This window comes from Berghia stephanieae, chromosome 3, assembly GCF_034508935.2.
Source record: "Berghia stephanieae isolate SIO BIC M18660-M18661 chromosome 3, UCSD_Bste_1.3, whole genome shotgun sequence".
Taxonomy (NCBI): Eukaryota; Metazoa; Mollusca; class Gastropoda; order Nudibranchia; family Aeolidiidae; genus Berghia; species Berghia stephanieae.
The window spans coordinates 22,581,961-22,609,819 of record NC_088362.1 but is presented as its reverse complement, the minus strand read 5'-3'; the positions used below and the strand labels follow the sequence as shown (position 1 = coordinate 22,609,819).

The 27,859-nt window shown below is 34.7% G+C and overlaps 1 protein-coding gene across 1 annotated transcript; it reads right to left on the bottom strand.

Annotated features, from left to right (window-relative positions):
• Positions 1–1,202: 1,202 nt before the first annotated feature.
• LOC144967362 (amyloid protein-binding protein 2-like) lies at positions 1,203–26,941 on the bottom strand. Its single transcript, XM_078904485.1, has 15 exons — positions 26,704–26,941; positions 24,000–24,088; positions 22,909–23,060; positions 21,942–22,065; positions 20,777–20,945; positions 19,005–19,061; positions 18,311–18,343; positions 17,802–17,869; positions 16,340–16,445; positions 15,657–15,781; positions 15,096–15,181; positions 13,454–13,644; positions 8,468–8,633; positions 7,745–7,902; positions 1,203–6,059 (listed from the first exon to the last, which is right to left on the bottom strand). Exons 1-15 carry the CDS (start codon positions 26,842–26,844, stop codon positions 5,910–5,912), a joined length of 1,815 nt encoding a protein of 604 aa, XP_078760611.1. The 5' UTR covers positions 26,845–26,941; the 3' UTR covers positions 1,203–5,909.
• Positions 26,942–27,859: the final 918 nt, after the last annotated feature.

The window sequence follows — 27,859 nt, the reverse complement described above, 5'->3', positions numbered from 1 at the left end:
ACATGAATGCAAAAATCTATAAAACAATTCAACTTCGACTTGTACTAGTTTCCCAAATCAATCATTATTACTAGGCGTGCACATACTATCAAGTATGATAACCGAATGCAATGATGGGCGGTGGTTTTAGAATATTTCCATTACTACAATGAGCCCATAACCGTATGGGTTATCAGACCTGCAAATATTTTCACGTTGTTAGTACTCCATCAATGATATCACAATATCCGGCTTGGAAAAATAAATATGACTGACAAATTCCTTGAAGTCTCCTAACTTCAATTAAAAAGAAATGAATGAAAAAGAATATTAAAAAGTAAAATTAAAAAAAAAAAAAAAAAAAAAAACCCAACCAACCCCCTCCCCCCTCCTTTTTACTTTTCTTTTTTCCTAGCCAGAAAATAAAAAAAAAGAGTTGTCTTCACCCAAGAATCTGGCTCAGTTTAGATCCCATTGTCAAGAAAACTGATACGTGTGCTGTAATTACTTGTAAACTCTTATTTTCGGAGAGACACAAAAGAGCCTGTACTAAATCGGCCTTCTAGTGCCAAGTAAAACTAAGAAGTGACAAGCTGATGTATTTATCTCCTCCCACCTGAGAGTTCTTTGGAAGAGCAGTCAACTCACAAAATCAAGAGTGATAATGGGCCGAGTCACGAGTTTTTTCTGAACCCTTTGTCCACCCGGAGGTAATGGTTTTGTGAGAGATAATGAATGAAAATGAATATAACATCTTCGAAAAAGAACAAAATACCAAACACAGAATGTCTTGGGCTCAAAACCCTTCTTCAACCAATAACAAAAAAGAATAAAAGCCTAGTTTTATAAAAAAAATAATTCTAGTTTTATTGTTTTTGTCATTGGCTAAGGAAGGGTTTTCATCCCGAAATGTTCTGTGATTGGTATTTTGTTCTTGTACAAAGCTGTTGTATATATTTTTGTTCATTACTTTTTACAGTCCACAACATCTAACAGCTTAGTATTAATTTGATTGTAAAAGAAAGTTTTGCGATAGAGTGCCCTGTCAAAAGATTAGTAAGCTACTGTCACTGTTTATTTAATGCTACAGAAACTGTGATATATCCACGGGCCCTGAAGGATCAGCTGACTTCCTCTGTACCAAAAATCCACCAGGGGGCAAACCTATTTCAAAAATAATATAGTCACATTCCGATAATCAGTAATTCTGTAAACAGCATGGATGGGGATGTTTTTTCTCCTTCTTTATTCACATTCAACGCTTGCACTTAATTTAGTCTTTCTTATTATCACCATCGGGGGTCCCGATAACTCAGTTGGTAGAACACTCGCTTCACACGCAAAAGGACTGAGATCGATCCTGGGTGAAGTTGAGATTTTTTTCTGACCTCCCTGTCCATCCAGGAGTGAATGGGTAGCTGAGACTGTTAGTACTTTGCGATAGACTAGCATCCTATCGAAAGGATAGCAAGCAATTGCTATTGTCCGTTTCACGCTGTAGAAACCGGGATAAACTCCGGCTCAATGGGCCGAATGGCTCTGACAGACTACTTTTTTTTTTTTAATCACCTCATCATCACCATAATTAATTAAATTAAGTAATTCTTCTTCGGTTCACAAGCACTGGGATCTTTGGCAGAGACAACTGTTTAAAAATTATATCTAGGATATATATAGAGTCGTTCCATCCCCTACCGTCTGCTAAGAGCCTTGTCACGCCTTACGAGAAAAAGGGAAATAATCTGTCCAAAACAAGCACTATAAATAATACCATTTTCAAAGAGCAATGTCGAAAAATCTTAAGACATGTTGATAGGTTTGGGTTGTCAACTGACTTTTCCCTGGCAAGAAATATTATCCATGTTCTAGTGGTGTTAAATATGGGATATATTTTCCCCCTACCGACCACATTCTTTTCCATCGTTCCCCTACCGCCCAAAGCCCGACCACCCGATCTTATCACTAACAGAACATTTTTATGATGCACTACAATTTGATATACAGCTCAAATGAATAACAAGGCAGACTGTACTGTAAATATCATCGTAAGTATACAGTAATTAAGACTATCATTTATTCATTTAAAAAATAAGCTTAAAATTGTCGCTCGAGGCTCTTTATGTCTAATGTATAATGTTTCCTGCCAAGGAAACATTAACCCTCTAGTGCCCACTAGGACAAATTTGTCCTATGGTCTATTTGGGTCCAAAGGGGAGGCAAAATTTACAAAACTAACACAATACTTATTTTAAGAGTTATCTCCATTGACCAACCTCACTCTTCAACCCAGAGGGCAAACATTTTAACAATAACATTGTACTTCCACTTCCGGTTGAATGTGGTCCATCCAAGAAACTTTGAAACAGAGAATACATCTTGAAAATATCAACCTACATCTCAGCTCGGGTAAGTTATTTTCATATGTTGCATGGTTTAAATAAGAAATAAAGAGCCACTCTTAACATATGTAATGAGTATTAAATGATAATTTTAAGTTAAATTAATTTTGTGAGCGTCAAAATTTTACTATGACAAATTTGTCCAACTGGGAACATGAGCTGGACAAATTTGTCCAACTGGGCATTTGGGGTGACATAGTTTAAAAATGACAATGAATGTAAGCATTATGTGATTGGATTTACTAAGAAAGAAAATGTATATGTGGTGTATATTTACCATTATTTAAATGAATTCATAGTTTATATAATTGTGCTTAATAGATTATTTCTTTTCTTGCTTCAACAGCCATGGAAAGTGATGATGAAATTGACAATTTGTTGGATAAAGCCGACCCAAATGAAAGTGATTTCTTCGATTCGGGAGACGAATATGTTCCATCTGATGACTCATCAAGTAGCAATTCAGAATATTTTGATATGGATTTACCATCAACTAGCAAAAAACACAAATCAATGAAGAAAGTTCGCTCAAAAAAGGGAAATGACAACTCTCCTCCAATCAACAAGCGAAATCCAACCGATTCCTTTCAGTTCGATCACAATTTCATTTTTGATGATGATGAGGATGATGACTTACCACTGGCTAGACTTCAGGAACAAATCCGTGCAGCGCAATATGATGATGAGGCAATACTTACAGCAATGCTCGACTCACCAATGTGGATACGAATGCCATATTCTCCTCCACTTGATACAATTTTTACTGGTGAAGTTGAAATCACACCAACAGAACTGAAGAGTCCTTACACATTTTTTAAGGAATTGATTTCTGACAAAATGATACAGAATATGACAATACAAAGTAATATGTACGCATTGTCACGGAACGGTGTTGAACTCAAAACAACAGAAAAAGAAATGGAGCAATTCATTGGAATGTACTTTCGTATGGGGCTAATGAAAGCATACAGTGTACGCGCATACTGGGCTACACGTTCACGATATGGTCCTGTTGCCGATGTGATGGTGAGAAATAGATACGAGTCTTTATGTAGACACGTGCATTTCATTGAAAATGAAAAACTGGATAATAATGATAAACTGTGGAAGATTCGTCCGTGGATCAGTGACTTGAGGGAGAATTTGAAAAAAATAATACCGGCTGAACACCAATCGGTAGATGAAATCATGGTTGCCTTCAAAGCAAAAGTGTTGTCAAACAGTACATAAGAAATAAACCACACAAATGGGGGATAAAGTTATGGGCCAGAGCAGGAAGTGAAGGTATACTGCATGACTTTGATATTTACCAAGGGGCAAAGTGTAGAAACCAAAACGATTCTGTATCAAAAGTTGGATTATCGGGAGAAGTGGTGTTAGATATGGCAAAACATTTACCGGACGGGAAAAATTTCAAACTGTTGGCGGATAATTTATTCTCAAGTCTTGAATTGGTGAAATTGTTGAAAGAGAGAAACATTTGGTATGTTGGAACGGTACGGCAAAACAGACTGAAAGGGTGTGAACTCAAGCCAGAAAAAAAACAATGAAAAAAGGACCAAGGGGTGACATGGATTGTCTGTTTGAGTGCGATTCGAATGTAGTAGCAGTCCGATGGTTTGATAATAGAAAGGTTGATGTGATTTCATCCTACATTGGAGTGGAACCTGTCGGTGAGGTACAACGTTATGACAAGAAACAGAAGGAGATTGTTGGTGTTCCATGTCCAGCTGCCATATCTACCTACAACAAGTACATGGGAGGGGTAGATTTACTGGACTCTCTAACTTCGTTGTATAAGGCAAAGATAAAGACAAGGCGATGGTATATATACATATTCTACCATACATTGAATATGGCAGTCGTCACGAGTTGGTTGTGCTACAGACGCCATTGCACAGTGTTGAATACTAAACCTATGAAACTCAGTCATTTCATAGAGGATGTAGCTGATGCGCTTGTTCATGTTCAAAAAAACCCCGGAAGACCTGCTATTCGTATACAATGTGCTCCTTCAAATCCTAACAAAAGGCAATTTGAAACAAATCCAATCGCTGACATTAGATATGACAAGGTCGATCATTGGCCATTATATGAAGACAGAAAATTATGCAAACTTAAAGGATGTAGTCAAAAGTCACATGTGTTGTGTAAAAAATGCAGGGTTCATCTGTGCTTCAATAAAGACAGGAATTGTTTTCACCTTTATCATAACAAATGACAAGTTAGAGTGCCTTAACTGCCCAGAGGGACAAATTTGACCTCCCCACAATCCTGATAGGACAGATTTGTCCAATTTTATTTCAGCATCTTCATATATTTTTTTTTCTTAATTGATTAAAGTTACTGTTATTGCATCCCATAATGTGCCTTTGTTCAAAGTTTTGAATTTTTAAACCACCGGGTTCTATGTCTGGGCACTAGAGGGTTAATATAGTAACAATGATGAGGACAAGACGTGACATGCAGATTTTACATAAAACATTAAATTGAAACAAATATCATCGAGCCCTTCCTTGTCAAGGGCTTCAATGATATCACGCTGGCTGCCCGAACATTGTTTTGTGTTTTTTTAAAAACGTAACCAGCGCTTGCACTGGCCGCAACTAATTCGGCCATTGTATTCTCTTTTGCTGAAGCAATCTACATCTGTATGCGTCTCTGACTAGTTTCGCCGAGGATGATTTCTGTCTCTCTCTTTTCTTTTTTCCCCTTCCTCTCCCTTTCTCTTTCAGTGCCAATCTCTCTGCTTCATTTTTTCCCCTCTCCTGACGTTTCCTTTCCTACTCAGTCTTCTTTGTAGCCTCTTTTTCTGCCTTCTTAATAGCAGCCACTGTTAAACGACAAACTATTTAGCAACAATTTACACATCTAGGTTTAGGAAATATAAAAAAAAACAAACAACATAAAACGTTTTAAGGTGTTTGGTAGGGTTTTTAAAACCCATTTAAAGTGTTTGGTCGGTAGGGGATGGGACATGCGAAAATGCCCTTCCCTCACCGACCAACCTGTTATCAGGGCACAGTGGAGATTCAACACCGATTTGACAATAGTAATGCCTAAATATAGATCTCAGGAGGCAGTTTAAGCAACTCAATGTATTTCTACAGTTAGAATAGTTACATTTGGCTTATTTGCCATAAGACAAGAAACATTTTCATCTTACCTGATCAAAAAATGTCAATTTGAGTGAGTTTTCGCAACAACTTGCTATTTTGACAGGTTGTAGTGACGGAAGCAGTCTTTGTAAATGATGTAATCGGGTTATAACAACAAAAGTCATTCAATTAAAGATGTAACAAAACAAAAACTCTCTATTTGGTCGGTCTGGGAAATGGTCAGTAAGGGAAGGGACGACTCTATATATAACCACTATGGCTAACAATGTTTTTCCCTTTATGAAATCTGGATTAATCTTTTTTTTTTTCCGTTAAAAATGAAAACCACTCAATCATCCGGAATTAAAAAATAAAATCATGACCACAATGAATGCATGGAACATTATTATACAAATAAGATAAACTCTGACTGTTATTCCCCTGAACTTCTCTCTGCTGTTTCTTTTACATCTGATTTACTTCCGGGGCAGCACAGGGCCATACTGTTGAAGCAAGGTGTTTTCAACACTTTCTCTACAAGTTCTGATATCGTCATGTTCATTTCATATTCAAGAGGGCTTGTCTGTGGAGTACAAAATATAAATTTCAAACAAATAAAAATAAATATATATATATATATTAAAAAGAAATAGATTTACAATAAAATTAGGAAATGGTTAAAATTTTGCTAATTTTCAAGCACTGTTAAACCCGTGCAAAATATTTTAAAAAAAGAAAAATTTTTTTTTTTGTTCTTTTATGATTTCTTTGAAAATTGAAATACTGGAAAAGTAATTCAAGCAGAGTTTGATAAGTTACTTAGTACAATGTATAATTGGTAATTGATACCCCCCCCCTCCCGAAGTTGAAGACATATTTATTATAATCAAATTTAAAATTAGCAAACTTTACGATGTCCTTGACACAAATCTTTTTATTAATATTATTATTATTACTAGTGGAGAATCGGCAATATTTGTGTGGAATTAAAGGCTATTAAAAACAGGTGCTCATCTGTTTTACTTATTACACAATCATCTTGTGTGAAATTAAAATTGATTGAGACTATTCTTTTTGAGCCACCAACAATCAAAGTCAGTTTGGTATCAAGTGTGTAGGTGTGTGCAAATGAATTTGGCAATAGGGTCGCTGGTCAGATGGTGATTCGCAATGTCGAATGACCCATCACAATATCTGAGTGAGGGGACGGATTAAAAAACCCCCAAAGAAACCCAGACACGCTGTATATAAAGAGCATTGTTTTAAAATGCTATGTTTTAAAAAATACTAATATTTCAATATAATAATGTATGAAGACAGTGTCAAAATTGTGAATATTAGTAAATAATTTAAAGAATGTTAATGAAATTGACAAATAAAATATGTTTAAATACAGATTTATATTTTTAAAATTAAAATACATTTTTAAATGCTAAATCACTGTACATTTAGTAGTTCAAAACTTACAAAATATTTCTTTACTCCTAATGTGTCTTGTGGCATTGGTGACTGATGTATTTTATTTATGAAGAACCCACAGAATTTGGGAGAAATAAAGTCTATGACGAACAGGCATTCATCTATTCTAATTATTACACTACTTTATTGGGAACTTATCATAGATCAAGACAAATCTTTTGAGCCACCAACTTTAATCTATCTGGTAAGCGATTTCCAAGGTCAAATTAAGGATCAAGCATTAATGGCACCAAATTAAGGCAAATCTGAAGGCCAAAGGACTCATGATTGCGCCCCATCAGATATTCCAAATAACGATTTGAATCAATGGACAATAGTATTACCCTTAATTTAAGAAATGTTTAAACGTTACTCATATATCAATCTGTGAAAAATAGTTAAATAATTTTTAGATTTGCCAGTAATTATGTGCTCGAAGACAAAAGTTTAACATTGGCTGTTCGGAACAATGTTGATTCCCCAACCCTTTTTTTTTTTTTAAAGAATAGATTATTATCATTAATATTATTACTTTTATTATCATCATTATTTATTCGGTTTATTCAGAGTTACAAAGTACATGTCAATGATAAGAATTCATGCAATAAGAAAATATAAAATTGAGAAATAAGGGAGTAGGCACCGGTGTAAGATAAATATCTGAAAAGTGTGTTTGAAACCGTGCTAGTCGAGGAAGTCTGAATTTTCGGAATTTTTTTTTTATCTTGTATTTTTCTTTCTTTCAGGCACCGTTTCATACACACCTGTTCAAAATTTACAATAAGAAAAGTAAAATGATGTATTTCTTACCGCTTTTGCAGAGTTTGTGTCTCGAATGACTGACCATTGATTGATAATGGAATGGTATTCATTTGCTTTCTCTACATCTCCTATCATAGAATAGAGCCTCATCAATCCACGATAATCATACTCCAACCCACTGTAGCCATCTCCAAATAATTTCCTTCCTGAAAGCACAGAGACATGCCATCCATTGCAGTGAAGAGCAACAATCATTATAAAGTGAAAGATAATAGTAAAAAATCTTTTTTTTAAAAGAATAAAAAAATCAGAAAAAAAAAATCAAGCAAAACAATTCCTACAACATTCCGAAGGAGTTAATTTTCAAAAAAAAGGAAACAACAGAATATTTTTGACAAATTGACATCTGAACATCTTCAAAATTGTGCTAACATAAAAAGAAAAATTATTTTATAAACATAAGATTTAAAAAAAAAAATCTTTCTGAAAGGAAAACATATCTGAATTAATATAATCACATAACACATAGAATTTGGGTCACAAGAATTTAAGACTCACAGAAATTTACGGTATGTTTATGGAAAATTATGGGCATTGAAAGACAACAGATCACAATTAAGAATTAAAAAACCTGATAAGATCTTGACAGCGACAAAATATTATTTATGAAATGATAATTAAAATTTTTTTTATGTTCTAAATCAAATTATTTTCTTTCCCACCTTGACGTGACAATTTGAAAAGAAGATAAAAAATAAAATTCTTTCTTACCAATCTTTATTGAACGCAGATAAAGTTTTTCAGCTTCCTCATATTGTCTCGTGTCATAGTTAAAGAGGGAGGCAAGGTGTCCTATGGAAAGAGCAACCTCATAATCGTCTGGACCCAAGAGTCTCTCCTTAATAGCAATGGCTTTCTTGTGCATTATTTCAGCATCCTTTGAAAGAAATGATTGGTGTTTTGATAAATGTTAGTGCACCGTAAAATCAATGAACATTTTCATTATCAAAAAAAATAATTTTTTTTAAAGAGAGAGAAAAAAGAAAGAATAAAATCTGTTTTCTACTTTAAAAACTTCTTCACAGAACACAGCTACAGACCTTTAGCAATTCTTCAACAAAATATAATTGTTTCAATGAGTTCAATGAGAGTTAGACCTCAGAGGATGACAATGAAATAGAACATAGCTTACTATCCTGGAATTCCCGGATAACCTTGAAAAGTAGCACCCATGACAACAGCGTCTATAAAAACCATGGCCGAAGGAAAAGAAGAGGGCACAAGGCCAGGGCTGCCAACCCCAGATTTCAAACTTCAGGAACACTTTACGCGGAAATTTTTTTTCCACGCGAGGAATGCAAGCACCAACTCATGCAAAGCTTGGTAAACAGATTGGTTTACTAACAATATTGACACTTTTTAAAGATAAAAATTTACTCACCAAAATATTTACAGCTACAGTATATTTACATATATACATAAACAGAAAGAGGGTGGAGGATTTAAGCCTGAAGAGACCTGTAATAGGCACTCTTCAAACTCTTCAAATCCTTTTTGGAGTAGCTCCTCCCTAGTGCATCCCCAGGTCTAGACTTGGCCACAACCAGAGCCTCAAGTGTTTGTTGAGACATGCTGCCTCTGAAGTCTGTCTTGTTTTTTCTAACAACAGAGAAAATTCTCTCACAATGAGCAGAAGAATGAGGAATGGTGAGGAGAGAAAGCATTATCCTAGGCAAGTGGTTAAAAATGAATTTACTATCTTCCTTGAGAAGGCCGACTTGGTGCCAGTAAGTGTCTGCTCTGTCTGTTTGTATGTGTGATGTGTCTGTGCATTGGTATGTTGAAAATTCTTTCTGTATGTCTGTAAATGTTGCATTGCTAATCAGTTGAGGGAATTTTTTGAGGAAGAAGAGCATGTCTGTAAATGTGGTGTTGTTCTGCTGAGCAGGATCCGCGATACTGATGTGTGTTTGAGAAGTGGATCAGTGAGGGGCAGTTTTTTTTTCATGTAGGAGCATGCAGCCTGATAAAACTTGATGACATCTTTGTAAAACGTTTCTACCCTCTCTGGTTTGAGAGTTCCTTCAAAGACCAGCTGGAGAGCTTCGTCACCAATGATAACATCAGAAACTGCTTGGTGTTATGAGGTGAGAGAAAATCAACGTCCAAAATGTCAACCTCCTTGATGGCAGATGGCTTGACAAAATTGATCAAGGTGTCTTTAAACAATTTCCTTAACTTTGCCTGCAATTCCTGAATCATGGGTTTGTCACATTGGAGTTCAGTGTTGATTGATTCAAACTGCTTCACAGCATGAAAAAGAAACATACAGTAAAGCTTGTTTGTGGTGGAACTGAAGATGTTTTTTTAGACCCCTGACCTTCTTTTTCGTGTTACATCCCTCCTTCATGCCTTTCTCCTCCTCCCTAAAAAAAGCATAGAGGGCATCCCAACTACTGATGAGCCTAGGAAGGCACATTCCAATGCTCAGCCATCTGGTAGCCACATGCTTCAGTATCTTTGTTTCCTGAATAAGATGGAACAGTTGACAGCATTTCAGATCAGACTGCCTCTTGCTGCTCTTATCCAAGTAGTAGAAAACATCAATAAGAAGCTGGCTGGGACTGAAGGGCAATGAAGCAGCACCTAATAGACAAAACAAATTAAGAGGGGTCATAATCATCTGAATGGGTAGCAGTACAATTAAAACCTGTAAGGTAAAACAAAAAACTTATAGACAACTAAATGAAAAATAAAGTTTTGTATGTTGCCCATAACATTAATATAAATAATTGTGTTGCTAATCTGTCTGCAACCATGATCCCTTCCCCACTCATACTCACAACATTGGAAAGTACAATGCATTTGAGGCAATAAATCCAAGTTTTGAAATTTGAATTTTTAAAAAATCAAAGACAACTTCGTGGCATAAGTAGAATTAATCAGTTTGGTCTTTAAAAAATTATATATATATATATATATATATATATATATATATATATATATATATATATATATATATATATATATATATATATATATATATAGAGAGAGAGAGAGAGATAGAGAGAGAGAGAGAGAGAGAGAGAGAGAGAGAGAGAGAGAGAGAGAGAGAGAGAGAGAGAGAGAGAGAGATAAAAGGAGCAGAGTAAAGCCTTATAAACCATTCGAAGTGGACCTAAATTATTGGATATCAAACTGTCACAAAATACTCACCTTTTTCAGCAGCAATGTGAATTAAATGGCACACACATCCAGACAAATACAATTCCTGATGCTTTTTCAGCATGCAGCCATACAGCCCAGATTCCTTGCCCACCATGACGTTGGCATTGTCACTCCCAAGAGCCAGACAGTTCTCCCAAGGAATTGAATGAACACCAAACTCAGCCTCAATCAAGCCAAAGATTATAGCACCTGAAATGGTTAAATCAAACAAATATAAATGAGTGACCTTGATATAAAACGTTATATAACTATAACAATTACGGGATGTCTACACCTATTAAGAGAGCACTCCTTTGTAGGTAAAAAAATAGAACAATTCATAACAGCATCAATAGCCTCATTATCTACCTGTAACATATTTCCAAAAGCCTCCAATTTACAATTTAATTAATAAAAATAAAAATGAATATGATAATAATAATAATAATAATAATAATAATGAAAATAATAATAATAATAATAATAATAATAATAATAATAATAATAATAATAATAATAACAATAATAATAAGTCAGACATATTTTAAACACATCCCACAATACTATTTATAATATTTATAGTATAGGATATGAATAAAACCAATAGAAATAGGAATTTTATTATTAATTTATATTTTGAAAATATTATTTTTTTAAATTAGACTCACCTGTAGCAGATCCATCGATAGCAGGAACTGACAGTGCATCCGATCGTACTTCCATTATGTCAGGGTTGAAAGTTCTAACTACCAGTGGAAAAAGTTTTTCACCACCTCTATCGTTACTGCCGTCCGTTGAGATGGTAAAACATTGTGTTTTCAATCGTTCAACCAAACTGTCCACAGTGAGCGCAGACATTTCTTTAGCTATAGCAGTGCCTTTACTACGACCACACTGAAAGGATTTTGCAATCTTGGAGTCGGGGAACATTGATTTTACCCCTTTACTTAGCTTATCAAGTGATGCCATGGGAAGATTTAAATCAATTACAATATCCACCATTTTTGCCTCTGCACTTATCACTTGCATGTCAAAGTCGGTCACATTTCCACTTGGTGCTTTATTGAAAAATCCAGAAATCAAAGTGTTTGACTTTACTGTTTTTCTTCAAATCACAATTTCTAATATGGCGTGCGCCTTCAACATGTCTCCTCACATCATCAACTCCACCGTGTTTAATTCCGAATGCAGAATTACAAACTTCACAAAATACGCGAGAATCGTCACTGCTCACTGGTTTAATAAAATTATATTTCTCCGTGTATTCCTCGCGGTAACATTGAAATCGTCTTTTTGAAGAAGATTCTTCAGTGGAAGTAATTTTCCTTTTTCCAATGGTAGACATTCTTGTTGATCAAGTTTACTTTTAAAAATTAGAGATATAAGACGAACGGGATAGTTGTATTTAAATGTTGAAGCCGCGACCAACGTGAATCACAAAGACGAAATGAAAATGGGAAGTGACCGGAGAATAGTAATGAACGTCGATAACAAAACAAAAATAACTAAATTATTTCATTTTTTTACACCAAAAGAGCTAAGTTGATATTTTATTCAAAGTTTGAGGCAAGAAACTTGGCTCTGATTGATTGGTGCCAAAAAGTCCAATCTGGCAATACGTCGTCAAAGTCCTATTTCGAAATAATGTTTATTAAAGCATCGCAATCGGAGAAAATAAAATTCGCATTTTACTTCCGGAACAAAAAAATTAACATCCGTATTTTCCGGAACAGCGCTGCATTTTTTCAAATTTCCGTAACAATTCCGTAAATTCCGTAACGGTAGGCAGCTATGCAAGGCCAAGAGGTCGTCCACCATGACATTGGCTAGACAACATTGAGAGCTAGACTGGGCCGACAACTGAAGAATGCAACAGACTGGTACGAGACCGGGAAGAATGGCGAGCCATTTCCAGTTGACCTCTTATTAGATGACACAGGCAGTACTAAGAAAGTCAAATACAATTGTCAGTTCAAAGGCAAGCTATTATGAAAGTTGTCCATCCTATGCAACTGGCTGCACAGATTCATCTATAATTATGGTTTAATCTACGCGGATGCTTAGTGGGTGCTTCCCTTTAATCCATGAGTAAGTGTAAGGACAGCTTACTTAAATAAGACCATTTAAATTTATATTTAGGTGAAAACTAGATGCAAAAATCTTTAATGGTTTTACAATAATAAGTCTTTGTTATCAGGGAGAGAGTTTATGGACACCCTGTAGTAGTAGTAGTAGCCACTGGGCCCTTGGATCCGGAGTTTATCCCAGTTTCTATTGCACGAAACGGACTATAGCGGTTGCTTGCTACCCTTTGGATAGGACACTAGTCTATTGCGAAGTACTTTTGCCAGACCTAACAGACCCAACTACGCAATCACTGCTGGATGGACAGGGGGGGGGGGGGGGGGGGGGGGGGGGGGGCAGAAAGAATTTTGACTGCACCAGGGATCGATCTCTATATATCTCTGTACATTAAGAATATCATCTTCTGCAAGAAATTTTGGCAAAAGTAGAGAGTAATGATTTATATATTTTTGACAGTTCACTCACCTGGTATTGTTTCATGGATTGGAAGAGTCTGCCAAGGTTTCCGTAATGTTTAGCTGTTTGAACGTTTTCCTCTCCAAATGCTTTTCTAGCCTGCTCAAGAGAATACAAATGTAAGCCAAGCGCCTCCTCCAAATATTTTCTCTCCTCCTCCTTGTTCTGGCAGTCGATTCCAGTTTCTTCAAGAATTAGGGCTGTAAGTATGAGGAAATAAAGTTGAATTTTTTTTTATTTTTAGGGTTTTGCGGCGCTTGCAACACATTTAGGTTAAATCTGCGCGAGTAAAAAGGAAGAATATGGGATAGTAAAAAGTTTTAGAATTACAATTCAAGTAAACACGAAAAAGGTTAGACAAAGGGGAATTGGTTCAAATAGGAAACAGATGTAGATTCCAAGAGCACAATATCAATTACTTAGTTTGAGATCACCTAAATGTCTCACCCAGACAATAGTGCAAGAAACCACTACGAGGAATACACTCAAATGCTTACATTGCACATTCAAAATAACAAATATAACAATACATAACAGAGAGATGATTTACAAGGTAAAAAAAAAAATCATCTCCCAAAAACAGTAACTATGCATTTGACTGTTTCCCTCCCAGCCAAGCACTACGGCCAGGCCAGGGCAAAACCTAGCAATCTCATTCCAAGACAAAGACAGAAAGCAAATTGGAAAACAGACATAAGGGGATAGAAGACACAGTAAGTGCCATCCTGCCCACTATGGGAGGCCAGGAACCCCACCCAAAAGTTGAATTAAATTGTATCTAATTGCAAACAATTATATATGAAAGACAAAAAAAATGCTGTTCAAGAAAGTACAAATCCAAGCTGGAGACTTTCAAATTATTGCTCCCTTCCTATCTGATTTGTTAGCTGATATTAATCTATTAAAAAGCTGCTGCTGAAAGTATATTAACGAAAATGATGTTAAATCAAAATCTTAAAGTATTGATTCTCTGTGATTAAAAACAAAACAATATATCAAAAAAATCCAAAATAATTAATGTATAATGTATATAAAAGGTAACAAAGATAATGCCTATACATCATTTAAAAAGTGTTTCACAGCTTTGATGGAAAGGAACAAGTTAATACCGATTTGAAAGATTTTTCATTTCTGCAGATTAATATATATATATATATATATGATATTTTAATGTACAGAGGAACTCTAGTACTTTCACAAAAAGATGAACATAAAATTCCAAAAACGTTTACTTAAAATCAATTTTACTTTAATATCATGTATGAACACCATCTGCATCTTATAAACTGCAAATATGGCGTCTCATTGAAATTGTCAGGCTTTCGATACACTCAAATGAATTGGCCTCCCTAATGTAAACAAAGTTTGAACCAATTTGTCATTGTCATTGATTTGTGGATGGGCTCATTGTATTCTTTTCCGTTGGGCTCATAGATGTTCCATTGGGTTCATATAAGGTGAAATAGCTGGCCAATGATGGGATATGAACATCATTTAAAATAGATTGACGATGCCCAAAACCTGGAATTTTGAGCTCCAAACCACAATTTTACCAGAGTTTTGGCATCTTTGCCTACTGTAAAAAAACATATTATGCCTTTCTGCATTTATCTTTTTGTTCCTTTAAAAAGAATATCAAGTCACATCTAACCTTTGACCCTCTTTGATGATGATGATAGGAGATGGTCATCTGGAAGAATCTTACTTAGAATGCGTAATGACTTGTCAGCATGATCTCTGTTTGACAAAAATTATTTCATTAAAAAAAGTTTTTCATTGTTAGAAAACAATCAACTTTTATAACAGTGGTGTGCTAAATGTGCATACCTTTGTTTTTTACACATCTTTTTAACAGCTCTGTACAATATATTATTTAGATTAATTTGGGTATTTGAAAGCACTTGAAATGACTGAAGCAAGCGAATAAAATAAGAATTGATGTTGAAAAGGAAACCTTAAAAATAATAAGTCTTAAAATGGCCAAATGATTTATTAAACTTCTTTTTTTATTAAACTTCTTAATTAATAAGAAAGAAAATGATTGATAATAATTCATGTTCGGATAAACAACTAATTCAAATGTAACGAGCTACAAAATTTTCTGTATGTGATGCTCAATAAATTCAGATATTATGAAATTCAAAAAGCTTTATCACTCAATGAAATCTATACATTTTATTTTCTTTCATTTAAACAAGGCACTGATACTTGCTTTGCATGGACAAATTTTCCTGAACTGTATTCCTTAACATAAGATGCATATGCCAAATCTTCACAAGCTATGGCTACATACAAATTATTTCCACCAAAAACCTGCTGGCGAATGTCCAATGCAATCTGGAGAGGCAAACACGAAACAACCAATAATATCAAATTGAAACTTTCTGTATATAATTTATACTTTTCAAGATCATTATCTGGACATGAGAAAAAGTAGAGAGTGGTGGGGGCAGCCTGAAGTCTGAGATTGTAAAAATACTAATGTAAAGGTGAAAATGGAAAGGGTTTGGGTTGAATAATGAAAAAAAAAAAAAAAAAGAAAAACCCACTGACGATCTAGCATCAAAATTATAGTAGTTATAGCTTTGTAAGGTGTTGCAAAAGTATGGACAAAACTGATACTTTGACCACAATTTTAAAAAAAAAACCGTTTGTAAAACTATTTCAGTTATTCTATTGGTAAGGTTACTGATATAAATCATAAATTTAAATGAATAACAAAAAAATATCTGGCATGTAAAATTATTTCAGTTAATCTATTGGTAAGGTTACTAATATAAACCATAAATTTAAATGAATAACAAAAAAATATCTGGCATGTAAAATTATTTCAGTTAATCTATTGGTAAGGTTACTAATATAAACCATAAATTTAAATGAATAACAACAAAATACCTGGTAAACATTAACGGCAGGAGTGACTGAATCAGAGTTGAGCAAGTAAAACCCATAGTCCAGCAGTGTGTCAGCATGTTTTGGGTGATGCTTACCAAATGTTTCTCTGTTTGATGAATTTAATAATAAAAGGATGATGACTAAATGAGGTATTGAAAATCATAATAAAAGTTTTGAAGTTGCCTCAGTAAGTCAATTAACTCTCTCCTTACCAGGCCTTTTCTTTTCATGATTTTTCCAGAAAATTCCTTTCCAGATAATACAAAAATAGATTATTTTTCACTCAATCTCAAGTGAAGGCGGCATGTGTATTATAATTCATTCAGAAAAACAATCATTACAACAGTGTCTTCAAATATTTTGATAATATAAATGATGATATCGATGAGAAAAAAACAAACAAAGTGATTATATCATAACGCATGCAACGTTTTTCTGCTTGGTGGTATGGAGTGGGTTAAGGGTAAACCCATACTGCTGATAGACATGGACAACCTGATACCTATGTCCTGACACCGATGATAACATAGTGCTGCTGAAACTGGATCGAGCGTAACTGCTGTCATGATTAAAAACTACTAACTAGGCTTTCTCTCTATTCATTGTATAATGCTCTTAATCTAAGTACATATTGCTTATATTTTATGACAAAAATGATCATACCTGCTTCCAACAACCCCAACACTAATTCAATCATGAACTACTATACTACCACAACCACCAGTTTCAGAACACAAACTTTAATGGCATTATCACTAAATTCTAATGATCCCGCTACCACCACCTTATTAAAACCACACCCATAATAATAATAATAATAATAATAATAATAATAATAATAATAATAATAATAACAATAATAATAATAATAATAATAATAATAATAATAATAATAATAATAAAAATAATAATCATATTAATATCAATAATAATAATAATGAGGTCCCCGGTCAAGGCAGGCGGATCTTATAGGGATATTATTTTTTTATTTTTTTATTTTTATTTCTGATTTGACTGGCTTCTTATTTTCCTTTTCAGATTTCTATCATAAACCAGTGCCTGCTCCCTTACTTGTCACTTTGAAATTCTTTGAAAAGGAGCATATTCTTGTGAACATTTAAAGCATAAAATCATCCAAACTATGGACAACCTCTGTGGTGTAAATGGTAGCAGACCTAACCAGTAATCAGATGTTCTGAGGTTCCATCCCCAGCAAGGCGGGCTGATTTCTGATTATACCTGCTTTAATTCTTTGAATTTTAAAAATGTCTATTAATGGACACACGGGAAGTATCAAAAAATGCAATCCAAAATTACTTCCCCTGTCCCAATTAACCAGGCGCCAATGCCTTCTTACAAACCTTTATGATGTATACCATACAAGGCTTAAAAAAAAAAAGCGAACTGTGTAAATATAATATATATTTCTACAGGACATAGAATTTCTTCGTCACCTTCTTACCTTGCATAAGCTACAGCGTATTTAATGATCAGTTCAGCTGTCTTGAACTCTCGTTTTACAACACAGGCCTAAAAAATGGAAAAGAAAAAGGGAGAAGGAGGTGGAACAAAGGATAAGAATTAAATCACAACGCATTTGAAGAATGGCAAGTAATGTATACTGAAAAGTCAAAATATATGTCAAAATATATAAAACAGAATCCTTAAATATAAAAAACAAAACAAAAAAAAAAAACAAAAAAAAACAAACAATTATTTGCTCTGTGACATTAACTATTCATTCAAAATAAATAATAAGTATAACAAACGAATTGATTTAATCTTTTAACCAAACTTACCATCTTAAAAAGTACTTAGTCTTGTAAATAGAAATAGATCTAAATCTAAGATGGGTAAGATCATAAAAGGAATTTTGGAAGTTAAAATATAAAGTCAAATATGACCCCCCCCCCACCCCCCCCCCCCCCCCACACACACATACACACCACCACCACCTTCCCTGTCACTTACCTTTGAACAAAGTCTGAGAACGTTCACAACAGCCTGAGAACAAGACAAATAATTTAAATATTAGAATATTTGTTATTTTAGTCATATCAGTTAAAATCATTTGCATCCTTTAATTGGAAGAGGAATGTCAATAAATCTTAAAGCAACAGACTGAATGGGATTGGTATCTTTAACGCGAGAAATGCTATTCAACCTCAAATATACCCTTTCTTATCTCACACATGGACATTTGAAACGACCATTTAATTTACATGATATATAAAAATTATAATAATAAAAAGGTGATGGATGGTGAATGTCTGAAATTATCTGGCTTTCAAATTTGAGAAAATAATAAGGAAATATATTTGCAAATGTAAGGACGTTTCATTGATTTTATATTCCACAATTAATCAAGTTCAATAAAAACAGCAATCCAGACAATAAGTCATAATCATCCTGAGTATTTAAGGGGAGTTACAACCCTTTGGATGGGATGCTAGTCTATCACAAATTACTTTCCACTAAATCTAACTGACCTAACTACTCAATCACTGCTGGGGGGACAGGGAGGTCAGAAAAAGAATCTCAACTTCATACAGAATCAATCTAGATTCCTTTGCGTGTGAAGCTTGAGCTCTACCAACTGAGTTATTGGGACCGCCAAATAAAAATACGTAAATAAACAATATTGTGAACAATTTTATCTACTTACTGCAGATGGCAAATTATCATTCAGTTCACAAATGGCATGGTAGCATGCGTTGAAAGCCTGAAATGAAAATATGCAGTTTGAAAATATATCAGTCCAGCAGAAATAGAATGGTGACACACATCATCAATTTTCAAATTTAATTACATTTCTACCCATATTCACCCAATCAAGAGAAATTTTAATTTCTTTTTCCTTTAGGAGTTACTTTTCTTTCCTTTTTTTTTTTTTTGTTGATGTATCAGCTTTGACCGATTCATCATGGAGATGTTAACTTATAAAATTTGTACATTGTTCATTCTGTTTCTAAGGGTTTTACAGTGCTTGTGACACATTACGGTCATACCAGCACCAGTAAAAAGGAAGAAAATGAGATAAAAAGCACCAAAGATAAACTTGAGCATTTATATAGCACAATATCCACTAAACAGATGCAACGCGCTTTACAAGGGTCACTAGCCAACATACAAAGGGGTCTGGTTCAAATAGGGAACAGAAGAAGACTCCAAGAGCATTCCATTAGTGTACTCAGTTTGAGATCACCTAAAAGTCTACTCCAGACACGAGCACAGGATCAACAGAGATAGATGATGTACAAGAAGAAAATATCATTTTGCAAAAAATTGTACTACACATTTGACTGTTTATCTCTCAGCTAAGGAGTGTGACAAGGGCCAAGACAATGCCAAGTCATCTCATTCTAAGACAAAGACAGAAAGCAACCTGGTAAAGGAAATATAGGGGGATAGAAGACAGCAACACTAACCTTTCTGCCCACCACAGGAGGTTTAAAGACCCACCCAGATTTGTACATTGTATAAAAGAAAAGTCTTAAAAAAGGTAAGAGTTGATAACACATCATCAGAGTATTTTGATTCTTTCTATATTTCATTTGCATTTTATAAATTGATTATAAAAATGAGTGTGCATATATATGGAGTCCATCTGAGAGAGAATGCTTATAAAGGGTAAATTTATATATTAAAAATTATCGTTCATGCCCCAAGAGAGCTTATAGCCAAATCATGCTTTTAACACAGATTCTTCTTCTTCTTCAGTCCTCATCCCACAGTGGGTATAGACCACCGATGAAACGTTTCCATCCTCTTCTGTCATTGGCCAGTCTTTCCATCTCCTGCCATCCCATTCCAGACCTCCTCAGCTCTACTAGAAGGTATCTCCTCCAGATTGACCTTGGTCTTTCTTTTTTCCTCCTTCTGGATGGATTCCATTGCAGGACTGTCTTTGTGATATTTCCCTTTGGATTTCTTTAAATGTGTCAGATCCATCAACATTTTCTTTTGTATAATTTGCATTCAATGGCTTCTTATCCTGCTCTTCTCCACACTTCTTTGTTTTTAATTTTGTAAATCCATTTTATCTTCAGGATTTTACGGAGACATCTATTGACAAATGTTTGGAGGTGTTGAAGGATGGATTTCGTGGTTTTCCAAGTTTTGGAGCCATACAGGACAGACTGACATTTGAATTGAATATTTTAAATTTTGTTTCCATTCTAATTTTTGATGCTTTCCAAATGTTGTTGAGTAATTTGAAGGCTACTACTACTACTATTATTATTATTATCATCATTCTTATTACTATTACTATTATCATCATCATCATCATCATTACTACTATATTTATTACCTGAACAACTGCAAATATTACAACCTCAACAACCAATACTATTTTTTTCATTTGTATGATCACCAATCATCGTTTGACTCTGAAACTCCTGGAAGTCCTATCATGAATGATCAAATCATACCAACCTGAGAGTACCGACTTTGAGCAAATAATAAAGCGCAATGTTCAGCATGCAAAACAGCTTTGTTGATTTTAACATTTTGACTCTCTAATTCAGTGCAGATGCTAATTGCCTTCTGGTAGGTTTCCTCTGCTTCTTGGTAGCTACAATTGAAGTTCTGACTGTGAAGCAATCTGAAAACAAGCAAATAATATATAAATAATATCTGTAACACATGAAGTTAAAAATTCATATTGCAATATGATATGAATATGAAAAAGTGTATGTCAAACAGGGCCATACAAAACAAAAAAGAACAAATACAAGGAAAAAAAACATCCAAAAAGTAATCAGGAGGTCTGTGGTTCGAACTCCGGTCAAGACAGGCTGATCTTTTGGGACGCTTTTTTTTCCTTGTATTTTTCTTTCTTGCTTACTTTGTCTGGCATACATTTTTCAATTCTTTATCTTACATCAGTACCTGCTCCCTAATTTTTCACTTTAATATGACATGACTATGATAAATATATACTGTTAAGTTTGCCTAGGTCTCAAACCCAGAGAGATTTCAAGGATTTTTAGTGTATATTCATTTCTCCAGGGCTAATATATGTAAGACTCAAATCCATGTGATATCTGTCACAAGATAACACTCGATTTGATCTTTACTTCAATGCAAAAGACCCTAAACAGGACTCAAAAGCCATTGGAAAGAACAGATAATGCAGAGAACAGCAGAGATAGAATAGGTGAGCAGTACAAAACTATCAGCCCAGAAGGCGGGAGGAGGGAGGAGGGGAGATGTTTCCACACCCTAAGCAGCTCTTTATCCACCACATTTGTCAACAATGAAAAAGCTTCTTATCACCACATACAGACTTTCAACCTATTCAGAGGCAAAATTCGGAAAATTAGCAAGAAATACAGGATATCAGGAATTTCTTGATAAAGTCTTGTTGGAAGGTCTGTTTATACAAAAATGACAGACTGAGAAATCAACTTTTCACAGCTGTTTCACAAATGCAATGTCACATATTAATCAACTATCATAATATCTAGCTATAAAGATAAAAAATAAATATAAAGATAGACAATGAACAAAAAAGATTTTCAAAAAATTAATCCTTGTTATAAAATTTAATTATTGAATGACTATTTCAACGGCTATGCGCTCAAGTTTAAGTTTTTACCTGACAGCAAACTCCATGGCACGACGCTTTTCATTGATGCCTTCATCACCAATACAGGACTCAAGACAATGTGAGTAAATGGATGTGCTAGCACCAAACCAACCAGCCTCTGACAAAAAACCACCTGTGCAAAAGCAACATAGATATTCATTAAATCTTCTGGATTTTCCTGAAAAAAAAGAGCTTAGAATGAAAATTACAAAGGCTACAAAGAGAGTGTAAATAGCAATGAACAAAACAAAAGATAAAAGCTTCGAAAAAACCCCAGCAAAATAGCTTATACGGAATGCTTCATGCTCAAAACCCTTCATCACCCAATAACTAAAGCAATAAAAACATTAATACATTATTTTTTATCTAGACAGACGACAGAGAAATATTTGGCACGTCTGTCAGTAACAAAACGGATCTTGAAATGTTTTGCGTTTGGTATTTTGTTCTATTTTTGAAGCTGTTATACTAAATTTTAAATTGAGCTTTTATATAGCGCAATATCCACTAAACGTGCTCAAAGCGCTTTACAAGGGGTCCCTGGCCAGCAGCAACACTTAACATGTAGGATGTGACATGAAGCCTGTTAGGCGATACTACAATTATTTCGGACATAGACAATGCTGTAAATGGCCAGGTACTCATTTTACACCTGAGTACGGTGAGAGAATGTGAGTAAAGAGTCTTTTCCAAGGACTCAACTATGCACCCGAACCCAGGACATTCTGATCAGAAAGCAGGTATCATACCACAAGACCACAAAGCCACGCGCTGTTATATTAATTTTTGTTCATTAGTTTTTACAGTCCACAGCTTAGAGTAGCTTAGAATCACAATGAAATTCACTATCCACTGTCACCATGTTCCCTTGTAGTCAAGACTAAAATTCATTTTCTATTTATTCTGTCGCAGTTTTCATTAAAAAAAAAAAGAAGATATATTTATGTAAAATTATGAAAAACAAAAAAATAAATACCTAGTTGAAATCCTAATTGTAAGGTTTTTTCCTTCAACATTTCATCGGAAAGGAGATCAGGGGTCAGCCTCTTACAAAATGATTCGGCTAAAATGTTTGCCAGATGGAGGTCATTATCATGGATTGCTTGGAAACTGCGGTGTAAGAGAACTCTAGAAAAGGAGGAAAAAGGAAAATACTATATACAAAACCAAACATCATTAGGAAATTAGAGGAAGAATCTCTTGGTACATATAAGGTCCATTAAAAATATACTGCTCCTTAATAGGCTCATGTGTGTGTGTGTGTGTGTGTGTGTGTATGTGATAGTGTGTGTGTGTGTGTGAGAGAGAGAGAAAGATAGATAGAGAGGAGAGGAGAGAGGAGAGAGAGAGAGAGAGAGAGAGAGGAGAGAGAGGAGGAGAGAAGAGAGAGAGAGAGAGAGAGAGAAGAGAGAGAGAGAGGAGTGAGAGAGGAGAGAGAGAGAGAGAGAGAGGAGAGAGAGAGAGAGGAGAGAGAGAGAGAGAGAGAGAGAGAGAGAGAGAGAGAGAGAGAGAAGAGAGAGAGAGAGAGAGGAAAGAAGAGAGAGGAGAGAGAGAGAGAGAGAGAGAGAGAGAGAGAGAGAGAGAGAGAGAGAGAGAGAGAGAAGAAGAGAGAGAGAGAGAGAGAGAGAGAGAGAGAGAGAGAGAGAGAGAGAGAGAGAGAGAGAGAGAGAGTGTGTGTGTGTGTGTGTGTGTGAGTAAATGTGTGGCTGCTTAGAGAAGGTGTTACTGGATAATAACATCTAAATCTGTAATTTTTGAAAACAAAATATAATAATAATCCCTATGACTGTAACTGTAATAAAAAAATATGGGACAAAAAAAGAAGGGTTCAAAACTATTATCTAATATTGAAGTGGAATGACATTACTGAGTCAGGCCGATCTCCTGCAAGTGAGAGCTATGTAAACAATAAAATAGGCAACACATTTCTGCATCTATCAAATTTATATATCTCACTGAATGATACATAAGAAAACACTGACCAAAATTGTGTGTCTGCATTTTTGGCCTTAAAGGCACTCAGATACAATTTTTAAAAAATAAAGCAAACAATACGAAACAGCTTACCTTTTATTGTTGACTTTGAGTACCCTCGAAAATATGTCTAGATCTTTGAATTCATCACCCAGTTCAACTAAGCCATTTTTATCATAAAGCTGAAAAAGATATTTCAAAAATGGGTGAAAAATATGGCTTGTGACATAGGATTTACACGAATAATATCATGCTCAAGTTCTTTAAAGTCATGTCTTATCTATATGACGATAGTCATGCCCAATAGCAGATATGAATACTTGAAAATTCGTTAGAAATAAATTATATTTCTCACTTAATCCAGCTTTATAACCGACTAATATGCCCTCAACAAAACTGAATAATAGTTCAAAGTCATTTATATGCTCTGGCACCATATTTTTCTTTTCAACCGGTCTTATCAAATCAAAAATCTTTTGTAGTTCTGCATTTAAGAGCCCAGGTCTACCAACTACACATTTTTCGTAGATCTACAACTTTTTCGGAGATATGGGCAGATCTGAAATAGCAATGGGCATGACTATACTGGCCTAAAAGTTTAGTAACGCCATTTCAGCTTGGGCTACCAAGGTCAGCACAGTTGATGGCTCACAATAATAATATTAATAATTTTAATAATAGTAATAGTAATAGTAATAATAATAATAATAATAATAATAATAATAATAATAATAATAATAATAATAATAATAATAATACAGTCCACTCCGGATAATCGTAACACCTTGGGATCAACGAAAATGTTGTGATTAACCAACGTTGAGATTCCTAACCACTATTGCAACATTTTCCCACTGTGTTTACACAGGCTTGGGACAAAAATTTTTTGTTTGTTTTGTTTTTCTTTTTTCTTTAGTTTGTGTGTGTTTTGTTTTTAAATCTTTTTTTTTCTTTTTATAGTTGTAAATTCAATTTTGAAGATTCCACAGACCAGTGTTTTACCCTTACTTTTATTCCTCTGAATAACACTTTATTTTCATCTGTATAATATATATTTATATCCAAATATGGTATTCTTTTGGTTTCACTGCACATAATTTCATAATTTCTACAAGATTGAGTGGATGTAGTATGCAGCTATGTGGTCTAGTGGTATGACACTCGCTTTTGGAAGGTCCTGGATTCAAGCCTCGCTCGGCGCATAGTTGAGTCCTTGGAAAAGGCTCTTTACTCACATTCTCTCACCCCTACACAGGTGTAAAATGACTACCTGGCAGTTAACAGCATTGTCCCTGTCGGAAAAAAATTGTAATATCGCCTTTATGTCTGAAACCTGACAATATCGTGTTTTGTTTTGTTTTTGTTACCCTGATCCAATCCACGAAAATTCCCTGTCCCAACCTCTCCGACTTAATCATTCGTTCACATCTTGAAATCTATCAGCTTATCTGTCAGATTACTGTAATGAGAATAGTTCCATCCCCGTTTATTGTATTATATACAGTTAGTTAAATATATTTTATAAAGTTCCAGGAATCTCTCTCTCCCTCTCTCACACATACACACACCCTCTCTCGCTGTTGCTCATAATTCATAAATTCATATCTCAGTGCTCCTGCTAATAATTGCAGTTACCATCAATAAACTACCTCTACTACTACAACCATCACATAATCATCATTTCTACCACTACCACAGCTACCACATCATTATCAAAACTAAACAACCACCACCACCAAATCATCATCATCATTATCCTTATAGTCATCATCATTACCACTACTACATCATCACCACTACCACTACCATCACAACCACCACATCAACACCATCACCATTACATAACAACAGACATATTGTCATCGTCAACGAAACGCAAAATAATAATAATAGTAATCATTTTTTTTTAATTAATAAAAAAAATGATAATTTCTAAAAAAATAAAAAATAAATAAATAAATTTTGCACCCAATCCTCTATACAATAAAGCTCCAGGCTCGTAGGCTACTACTGCAAATACAGAACAAACCCGCATTTGTAGTTCTACTGCAAATAACTGATATGAATGATATCTCCTATTTGTGGTGCTACTGCGAATAACGAATACGAATGCTATCTCTACTTTTCGCAGTACTACTGCGAATAGAGGAAATCATTATTCGTAGTAGTACTAATACTACTGCGAATAGACTGAATAGAGGAAATCACTATTTGCAGTACAATAGAGGTGGGCTTTTTAAAAAAGCTGGACTTGGCATTAGAGCACTATTTACTTTCATCTTGTGTTAGTGTTAGTGTTATCTAGACCTAGTTAAATATCGCAATAAATATCAACTGATTTGAGACACAAATTCACATAACCACTGCATTTTTTCAGAATATATTTGGTATTTTCACGCAATAGTCAAAAGTCCAGGTTTTTTTAATTACTGCCAGACAGGTGTCTGCCAATAACCAGTTTTCTTTATTGGCAGACATGTCCGAGAATAAATAATAATGACAGTGACAGCATTACCTATTTTTCTAACTTTCTATTTTATTTTTAAATTGGGCTTCTAGACTATTCAAACTGATATAGAGCTAATGTAGCAACCCGGATCGGATCAGTTCCGAGGTATATAAAAAAGATGGCCGCCCTCTCGTCAGGGACATCAATCCCCGAACAGTGCCAACATTTTTACTTAAAATAAAATAAAATAACAATCATTAAAAATTAAATTAAAAAACAAACAACTCACGTCATAACCTGGGTCAAGGTCTACAACCTATATTATTCTAAAGTGTGATTGACTCTTACCTTATAGTATATATCAAATATAACGTCATCTGTGAGACTTTTTATTTCGTTCTTGTATTGACCAAAATGCATTACAACCGCAGAAATTGCTGTGTTGTAAAGTGATTCGGGTGCCCATTCTAGCTCATTAGCTCTCGCCATTTTGGATTGTGTGTAACCTCATAAGGGGAGATCACTGCGAGTATTTTATTTGACAAGGTGAAGGACTTGACCGCAACGAGTGTGACCCGACGTGCCCCTGTGCCAAATGACAAATGAAATAATGAATGAATTATTGGTGAAACAGAATGGATCTGTGAAAGATTAAAGGGTGTTTGAGAGATTAAAGATATTATCAAATAAATAGAAACAAATACAAAAAAAAAAAATAAAAATCACGCATGCACGATCACCAATAAAGAAAGTGAAAGTGGGTTATTGTCAGTGTAGTGCTCCATCAAGGAAACGAATGATTCCATTAATACTATTCAATATAATTCACTATTCAGTTTCTTTATGTGATCATCGCCTTGTGTTCATTTGCATGAGTTAACGAAGGTTACGATTGGATACTGGATACACACTCTGTGTAACAAGTCCTCTCGAGGAGACGTTCTCGCCCCCCCCCCCCCCCCCCCTTCCGTGTAGGACGATGTGTGTGTGTGTGTGTGTGTGTGTGTGTGTGTGTGTGTGTGTGTATGTGCCTTTATTTTTCTTCTTCTTCTAAATCTATTTCATCTCACCCTCCCCCCTTTTTTTAATATTTCAAAAACTCTTATTCACCCCCATTATCCGTTTGAATAACAATTCATTTGCTTATTGCGACTTCTTATTTGTTCACTTCGTTTTGAGCCGAGACAGACCGTTGCCTTCGTTAATTTATTGATGCAATGCGTTGGCTATGCGCCAGTCGGATATAACATATCAACATACAAACTATGTGTACCCTTGAACGTTTACAGTCTTATTAATATCATTTAGTGAGAACTAATCGCCAAAATGGCGGTGATTGTTTTTTGTACTTATCATAAAATAAATGGATATCAAAAACTATGTAAAACACTCTATGTATTTCCTCTTTATTCGAAAAAACAAAAAAAAAATCCCCTCACCCCTGGATTTTGCGACGAATTCAGTGTCCTCAAAAACCCGTGTCACGTATCAAATCTGAGTCACA